The sequence below is a fragment of the Montipora foliosa genome, chromosome 13 (assembly GCF_036669935.1).
Source record: "Montipora foliosa isolate CH-2021 chromosome 13, ASM3666993v2, whole genome shotgun sequence".
NCBI lineage: Eukaryota > Metazoa > Cnidaria > Anthozoa > Scleractinia > Acroporidae > Montipora > Montipora foliosa.
This window is the reverse complement of record NC_090881.1, coordinates 24,112,404-24,121,202: the sequence shown is the minus strand read 5'-3', so window position 1 is coordinate 24,121,202 and position 8,799 is coordinate 24,112,404. Positions and strand designations below refer to the sequence as shown.

Below are 8,799 nucleotides of genomic sequence, written 5' to 3'. Positions count from 1 at the left end.
CGTACGCGTCCTCTTGTAAGCGTTTTTATCATGCTAATAGCATACAGTTTGTTTACTTTTTCCAATTAAATTAAACCCATGGATCAAGGAAGCAGGAACTTCAGTTGACCGCTGTGTAAAGTTCCCTACTGAGTTTGACCTTTCCATGAATTTCTTTATCTGTATTTCAAATATACAAGTGCAAACACAGTTCTGTTTTTAGTATAAGAGTAGGAGACTTCGAACAAACAGAGTCATTCCCGATGATGTTGCGGATTTTTATCGATTTGGTGGTACAGAGGGAGGAAGGTGCTTCAGTGTTTTTTTGTGATGTACTTCCACATCTCGACCGTTGTGATATGCTCCGTTCGTAGGCACAATGTGGGAAGAGAGTAAACAAAAGAGAGTTACGAAAAGTTCTCTGAAAGATATAGACTTTCAGTAACAAGAAAACAACAAGAAACCCTCTTAGGGATGTTCGTGATCATTTTAGCGCGCTGCGTGTCTAGATGAAACAACTATATAATAGGGTCTTTAAGATCTACGACGATCACGTCGACAAGAACGCCATTGCAAAATACAACTTTGCACTAACGAAAACGGCGTTAACTTGAGAACGTCTGCGAAGGAGTCTTTAGAGAGAAAAGGATTATTGTTGAATGCCCTTAACTGAAAAAGTCGTATCTACTTGTATGGTATTATTTTATTGGCTTCACGTAGTATACTAGTTTCTCTTTTCTCTTCACGTTATTTAATAAATCTTTTATTAAGATTGCAGATCTATCACAATTACAACAGTGATAATTCTATCATATTGTTCTCCCGCTTAACGAGCTCGCCAAAATGGAAGTAACAAAATTACAGCTCGTATATCGACAGCCAATATGTTTTCTTCAGAAGCATATAATACGTAAAAATGAATTTTCGTCTAAAGGTCCCCATTTTCTTTTGCAACTCTCATTAGTACAACGATTTAGGTCGAATTTGGCTATCAAATGCTGTCATGCACTATGTAAGCAGACGGCCGTTTAATGTTTACATAAATGTTTTGCATTCAGTAGTAAGACCAGTCCGGTCAAAATGAATGTACTTTTCCGCGATTTAATGTAAATAAACAGTCATTGGTAAGTTAGAAAAATGATACAAAGAAATCATGAGGTTTCTGGTTAGAGTTTTGCTTTTCTTCATCTTATTGCTACATCTTTCTACTGCGAGGACCATGGAGTTCAAGAATATATCCGTTTCAGGTTTGAATTATTGACACCAATTATACACTGACGGACGCGCATTTTGTAGTGTGCAGTCTCAGTGACGTTTGTAGGTGCCGGAGTAAACCCAAGAGTTCCATTTAATCTGCGTTTAATCTGGACTTAATCCGATGAAGAAGTCTGCTCCATTGCTTGATCATGAGGGGTAAAAATGAAAGGTTCTTCGCAAAATTGAGTTTTTGCTCTTGATTAGATCTTATCGGTTGGCTTCTTAAAAATCTCTCCATCATCACTGACGAAGTGGAAAATCTTTTGTTAAATTTTCATCTTCAGTTTTCCTTCAATTTTTGTTAGATATTTCTTTTCGTACGCTTTTTTCAAAATATATCTAAAACAACGTAAGCTATCGTAAGTGAAAAATTAAAACGTTTTTACAAGCACCGGGACCAGGTCCTGCTTGTTCACGTCTTCAACAACCTTTCTGTGGACTTTTTCTAGTCAGAGCTTCTTTGTGAGTTTTGGCCTATGTGGCATCAAAGCAAGTGACAAATGAGCTTTTCTGCTTTGACCATACTAAACTAAGGACGCTTTCCATTTGACAGAACTGACCGGTCAGACCGGGCATTTAAAAGGACTAACTCTACAACGCCTTCAAACTAACACACTTCGAGGATTATATACACTCCTCCGGAAGAATGCGAGGGATTATCATGCACGGTGTTCCTTCTCAAATTGTTGCATTTTCTTTCGAAAACTGACGGGTCTGACAAGCCAGTTTTGACAAAAGGAGAGCGCCGTTAGACTAAGAAAAAATATCCAGACCCCTTACTATATAACATACTCTTCTTTTGACCAATAAAAGCAACATAGCAATGTTATCGGAATAAGGCAAAGCTAAGCTGTGGTGATCATAATGTTCACTTTCGTCGAAAATTTGCTTTACAAGATCAGCTTTATCTTGACGGTATTTGGATGTTCTGATAGAGCTCCCCGTCATAAAGTCTGAGGTCGATACAATCCTAACAAAGAGATAACAGACATTGCGTACGTTAGACGAGAGAACGGAAATAAAGCAGGCATAATTTACCTGTTTTATTAATTTCAAGCAATAATTTTGTTCGGCAAATTTTTGTGGTTTCGGTTATTTTCATTCAAGTGATCCAAACTTGGCAACCAGAATGCACAGTGCGTTAGAAAGAAATACGAGACTTGACAGGGAAAACTGTTTTAAGTCCACAAACCAGGGGCGTTTGAGAAACCCTCCTCTGCTCCCAGTGCCCTGTCTGATCTGGTGTTGAAAGGTCTATCATATCTCTTTAGAGGACGGCATCCCGGATGTTGTAGAATCACTGCCCACTTGACGGAGTTAACGTCATGGTTTACTTTCTAGCTCGAGTTATGACCCCGTGCGAACGCTGACGTATTTCCGGTGGTCGAGGGAGAGAAACGACCGCTAGAAAATGCGGTGACGATTATATGAGTCCGTATTTTTAGTTATGGCTCCTTGTGTTTCTAGGTCAATTTATGATCCTCGTACTTGGCATGCAGGCCACAAATTGACGTGGATAAACCCCTGGGCCGCAACTACAATATTGCGTTTGAACTAGGTCAGCTTTACGTTTCAGAAGCGAGATATAATCGCGTTCTTCAAAACAAAAACAACAAGAAACAGAAACAAAAAAGAGGAATAAATGAGAAATAAATCTAAATAACTTAAGGTTTTCTCCCTCTTCTTAAAAGACAATATTAACACTAATCGGTTTGATATGTTTTATTTTAAGGTCTTTAACTCTATTGGATATATAAACTTCAGAATTTTTACTACTCATTATTGCCTATACCGTTCTAAAGATCGTTAAGGGGTATTAAGGAACTCGAAGCAGGCGAGGCTCTCAGAGGACACGAGTACTATACCTGGTTCTTCGTGGCGAGTTGATTTAAAATGGAATGCAACTGTAGAAATGTAGGTCTCATATCCAGGTTCTCACTCCAACAAGAGAGCATAACATTATACCTGCAAAATGAATGGTATGTTTAGCATTAACTGAAAATTGCTTTCTGACTCACAATATATTTGCCATTGGTTTCAAACTTGTTTGTTTTCAATGGAAAATTGTCCGAAATCTGAAGAAGTTACATATCAGTTCATGATTCGTTATTATAATGAAGTAGATAAATCGAACAGGCCCGGGTTACTCGAAGCATGGTTAGAGCTAACCAACGTTAAATACCATAGGAACCTAAAGGTTTTGATACCTCTTAACCAACGGTTAGCGTTAACCAGGCTTCGAGCAACCGGTGGTATCATTTTAGTCTTTTCCGTAATCAATGGAAAACTGTTAAGTATCATTTGTGACATATACAAATATAATAATAATTATCGGAAAAGAACGATAACAAAAGAAATGACGTGTTTACCAAGTTCTCTGGTTTTATACAGAAACGCGGGGAAACAAGGAGACGAGACATGTTTTCTTACTGTACAACTGTAGCTGAGTCATGACCAGGTACAGACACATTCACGAGTGTTTGTTATTCTAACATTTCACCCCTATCTGCAAGGTGTATTTTTGGCAAGCCAAACAAAAAATCTCTGTGCGTGAAAACTAGTGTTAACCCGCTCCCCATGTCAATGTCCAGTGGCCAGTGGTTATCCCTGGTTGAGAGACTAGCCGGATCCTTCGACAGGCTTTTCAACTGTTAATTATTTCTGAACGTATCTTCGAAGCACGAAATTCGAGTTACGCAAATCGCTATTGACGCTGGGGATGTTTGATGTATTTTTCGATGATACATACTACCATTTGACGAGTGTACAGTTTAAATGGAAAAAAATTCAAGTCTAATCTTCTCAAGTTGCTACCTTTTCGTTTTAAAATCGTCACCAAGCCGAGTTTAACACACGAGGCTTTACGCGTTGAAATTCATTTGATATCTCCAGTTCTCGGTCTATTTCCAGGAATTTTTCACGCCGTATTGAAGTACATGTATAGAACATGATTTCAGTGTATTCACTTTTGACCGCAAAACTAAACTTGGCAGAGCCTTTTTCAAGGTCAATTGTAATTTTAGTACAACGTTTTTTTCAGCCGGACAAAAGCATATGATATAAGAGAGGTTTAAGCATGACGTTTACGGCCAACGGGAAACGGCAGTTTCCTGCTTATCATAAAAGCGTGAAAATCTTCTCATTTTCACTTGTCTCGTTCCCTTGAGAAGTTGCTTGATATCTGGAGCTAACAGGACAGAAATGAGCTAATATCAAGCAAGGTTCTTACATTTTTGGCAAACCCTAATTCCACTCCGACGTTTGCCTTAGGGTGTAAACGTCATCCTTAACCTCTCTATCAAAAACTCACAACTCATCAGCAATGTGATGTGGCTTTTCCATCCTGTAACCAGACTCCAATCTGTCTATCAACTCTAGTACTTCCATGTCAGGATAGGGACAGCCACCTTTTATAAGGAAAAGATGTGTTTGGTCAAAAACCTGATCTTCTGATGTTTTTCCAATGATAACCTTCCCAACACTGCCAAATTCCAATTTGATCCGGCATGCACGGACACACGTTGAACGAGCTGCTGAGCTCTCTTAAGGTGTTCCGTGGGTAAACAAATTCCATTTCCATTCGAGATCTTGCAAGATTTTCTTTGGGTTTGACGATACTCGGGTCATAAATCCGATCTTAAAAATGGATTGTTTTTGTTCAGCGTTTTAAACAAGTACCACTCTATCCTTCTTATTTTTGTAAACGTCATATCACCGTCAATTCAAGTCTCCCTGCACTATCGATATCAGCTTAAAAAGCCTTAGATAATAGCCGAAATTCAATGGAGTTTCTTGCCTTCAAAAGGCGACACGTCCATGAACGAAGGGAAAAAGACGATCGACGAACTTACAATTCTCCCAAATAAGGTAAATTTCATCACATTCACCGTCCTCAGAAGTCATGTATACCTTTCTGCATTCTATGGTAGCTGCCATCGTATATAAAACGCGGCAAAATGCCATCGGAATCTACCAGGTCAATCAAAGGCATAACGTCACAAGAGAACTATTCAGGACACAACATTGTGACATACATATTTTAACCACCGTCCTCAGTCGAATAAGCTTTGTTTACAATTTAGTAAACATATGGGCTTTTTGCGATTTCATTTGTGCCTTATCACCTTTTTTAATGGCTTCAAAGTTCATTTTTTGTTTGCATAACTACTTGTGTACTTGGGCTACATAAAAATGGACTTTAGACTTAATCGTGCTCATCTGATTATTTCAGACGTGACGTAAATCATACAGAACGGGGATTTCTTAACACAAGGAACATTTTTGTTGGCCAAAGCTTTTTAACTGTGACATAAAAGGGGAGGACAAGGTTTTATTCAAGTGGAAAGATAAGTGAAATTTGGCAGAGAACACATACTGCAATTGTGGCTCACCTGAGGACAAGAAAGGTATGTTAACTTTGTTGTAATTGCTTTCTTGTACATCAGTGCAGCGTTTCTTATGCAAAAATTATATAGATGTTTTGAAAATCAGATTATTATAAGTACGAGGGTAAGTTGTGAGCAAAAGAACATAATTTGAAAAGAAAAAACAGGGCTTTTGACCAGTGGGTTTCTACTGAGTGTTGTATTTTCATCCATAACTGTGCTAAAACCCAAGTTACTTGGAAGTTACAGATGAAAAATCTACTGAATCAGTGTCATCATACGAAGTGAGGTTTTCTTGAAGACTACGCAATAAGGTTTTGCGTCTTGTGAGAGTTTGTCGGAGTTGGGATACCAACGTAAATTAAAGCATTCCACCCTTCCTACGACACGAAAGTGTCGAAACGTGCAGTGCAGATTTGCATTAAGCAAAACTGGCTCAAGTTGTAACAGCATTAGATAGTCAAATAGCTTAGACATTTTAACACGAAGGGTGTCTTCTAAGAATTAGCGACGCCTTCCCATTAAAATAAGATCGCTTTCGAGATCGGTAACACCAAAGCTCGTTTTCCTAAATTGATTTACAATCTGGATCTGATCCCATCCAGTCTCATAATTCAGTCATAAGACATCTTTTGAGCAGTTGAGTTAATAAAAAAATGTTGTCTCAAATCATTGTTTCAATGTACTAAATACTACTGCCAGCTTTAGAATTGTACAAATATTACTCAATACTTCCACATCTCACTCGCGCCACTTCACTTGCAAATGCAACAACTAGTTGGGTCAATTTGAGTGATGAAGAGGAATTCGTGTTAAAGCGATAGAAGCTGCTCTTTTAGACTACTTACCCATGGTGACTATTTCAAACAAGACCACTCCAAAGCTCCACCTGTTGACGCACAAAACAAGCATAAAATCGCTTTGTCAACAGTCTGATGAAATGCATGATTCTCTCGAGCTGTGTGATAAGGTTCAATGATATTGTAGGGAGGAATCAGATGTCAATCAATGATTTGTATCTGCCTTAACCTTGACCTTTCTGAAGGCAGCCTTTAATTGCTTTTTGTCAATGGATTTTGTGAATGATCACGAATCCGACTATCTTTACGACTCCTCTTTTGTTAATTCTCTAAAACCAAATGACGGTGGGACAATTGAAAAACTTAAAGAGAATGTCTCCACCCTTTTTGTTCTTTCTTAGAGGACTGAGCACTTATCAATACCCGCTTCTTATCCTCCTTTTGCTTCCTCCAGCTGTCATAAATCAACTTATGTCGTTACTTAAATGTTTTTGACTGATGCTTAAAGGAAAAGAGGAAACTAAGCCGAATGTCAACACTCACACGTCGCTTTTGGAGGTGTAAAGTCCGTGTAACAGAGACTCGATAGCTGTCCATTTCATGGGTAGACGACCCTGGAAGATACAGGGTATGGAAAATATTAATGTCTTAAAATGATTTTTGTCTTTTCTTTCAAATTTAGTTAACACGATTTCAAATTAGAGTCAGTTAATGAATCCAGGGGTACTCCCAAATAAAAATGGGGTTGTGCTAGTTACCGATCGTTTGAGTGCAAATCAGAGAATTGGGGCTCTGGTGGGATAGGGTTTTCTTCATTGTTAGAAAAATCTCGTTGTCGACGCCTTCGTCTTAGATCCTTAAGTCCCCAGTGTCATGAAGAGGCAGTGTCACGCATTGCTCTTTGTATCGATCAGCGCCCAAAATACTGTTGTGGCAACCACATTAGTGCACTAAAGCAATTTAATTTCATCTCCTGAAAAGGATGGAAACTACGCACTTGTGTTAACAAAAAAATCGCATCACTAAAATTGCATATCGATATATACTGTTGAAAAGCCGTTGAAGTGTTGAAGTGTCACATTGATCTGTTTCTCATCACAATTTCTTTTTTTGAAAGAAACTTCTTTATGGATTTTTTACTAGCTACATACAGCGAAAACGAAAGTGCATTAACAATATCTTACCCCAGACTTTTTCTGGTAAAAGTCTTGTGCTCGAATGTCCCTTGCCGTTCCAAAATCTGTTACTTTGCACGTAAGGTTATCGCCCAACAGAACATTCCTGGCCGCCAGATCTCGGTGAATGATCTATATATTCCATAAATAGAGTTGATAAACATTTGTATGTTTTCAAATGATCAACTGAGACTCTTTTTCACTGATTCGCAAACCTTTGCTGAGCTTAAATGAGCCATTCCATCGGCGATCTCCCCAGCAAATTGCATCAGTTGATTGGAGGTAAGGCTTCTTCTCGGCAGGTTGTCCATAAGGTAGTAATCGTCTTGAAGACCGCGTTTCTTTCTTAAGAAGCCCAAGAGGTCTCCAAATGGCGCGAACTCTGTGATTACGCAGAGAGGCTCTGGTTGAAAGCGGAAAAGCTGCTTTAGTTACCAGGGCGAAGTTAAGGTGAAAAGGCTACGTTAAGAGAAAGGGCCAAATTTTTAACGAAGAGGATTCACTTTATCGGGTTTTCAACAACGGGAAGCTGTAATGCTATTAAACGCGGCTCAACATTTAAGCCTGGTCTTCTCTAGCGACGCAACACAAGCACATGCGCAAGCATAAGTAGCTTACGCTAGTGAAAACCAACGTCGACTTAAGCACCAAAATCAACTACGGCATCATCCAATTTCTCAGACGCTGGGAATCTGGAGCTAGTGCTTTAATTGGCCAGACGAAGCAAATTTCCTTGTGCTTATGGTGTGTTTCGTAATCACTCAATGCAAGCGAACGCAGGCATAAGTGCAAGTACAACCAGGTGATCTGGTGACGTAATTTGGAGGACTGGGAAGAAAAATTTTAACGCTGTAACCCACAACCGCGCGCGGCCTTAGGTGTTGTTTCCAAACTCCTTGTGGTATTTCCATCGCCAAAACTCAACGGATCATTCCGTGTCAACCACATTTCCTGTTACTGAATGAACATTCAAGTAGACCCGACGAGATCTAACCTCGCCTCTGCCATGTTGAATTCGAAAATGAGGCCGCACGCGGTTGTGGGATACGGCGTTAAATTTTTCTCCCCAGTCCTCCGAGTTACGTCACCAGATCACCTGGAAAGAAAAGCAAAAATTTTGGTCCTTGCACTTGTGCTTATGCTTGAGTCAACCCCCCCCCCCCCCCCGGTTTTCCAGGTGAAATAAGCACTCTTATTGCTTGT

The 8,799-nt window shown here is 39.3% G+C and overlaps 1 protein-coding gene and 1 long non-coding RNA gene across 6 annotated transcripts in view; one reads left to right on the top strand and one right to left on the bottom strand.

The window, feature by feature from the left end:
* Positions 1-664: 664 nt before the first annotated feature.
* Positions 665-8,799, bottom strand: part of LOC137982159 (uncharacterized) — a 25,303-nt gene continuing 17,168 nt past the window's right edge. For 2 of the 3 annotated variants that reach the window (XM_068829220.1, XM_068829221.1), the window contains 7 exons: positions 7,812-7,999; positions 7,606-7,728; positions 6,965-7,035; positions 6,470-6,510; positions 4,547-4,643; positions 3,102-3,201; positions 665-2,206 (listed from right to left, as the gene is read on the bottom strand). In XM_068829220.1, the coding sequence (XP_068685321.1) occupies positions 2,141-2,206; positions 3,102-3,201; positions 4,547-4,643; positions 6,470-6,510; positions 6,965-7,035; positions 7,606-7,728; positions 7,812-7,999 (686 nt within the window). In that variant the 3' untranslated portion in view covers positions 665-2,140. Of the gene's footprint in view, positions 2,207-3,101; positions 3,202-4,546; positions 4,644-6,469; positions 6,511-6,964; positions 7,036-7,605; positions 7,729-7,811; positions 8,000-8,799 lie in introns of those variants that run through there. The other variant, XR_011118621.1, reaches the window with a different exon arrangement.
* LOC137982170 (uncharacterized) overlaps positions 4,651-8,799 on the top strand; it is a 45,197-nt gene continuing 41,048 nt past the window's right edge. For 2 of the 3 annotated variants that reach the window (XR_011118624.1, XR_011118623.1), the window contains exons 1-2: positions 4,651-5,103; positions 5,468-5,642. This is a non-coding gene — a long non-coding RNA (uncharacterized lncRNA). Of the gene's footprint in view, positions 5,104-5,467; positions 5,643-6,875; positions 7,050-8,799 lie in introns of all 3 variants that reach the window. The other variant, XR_011118626.1, reaches the window with a different exon arrangement.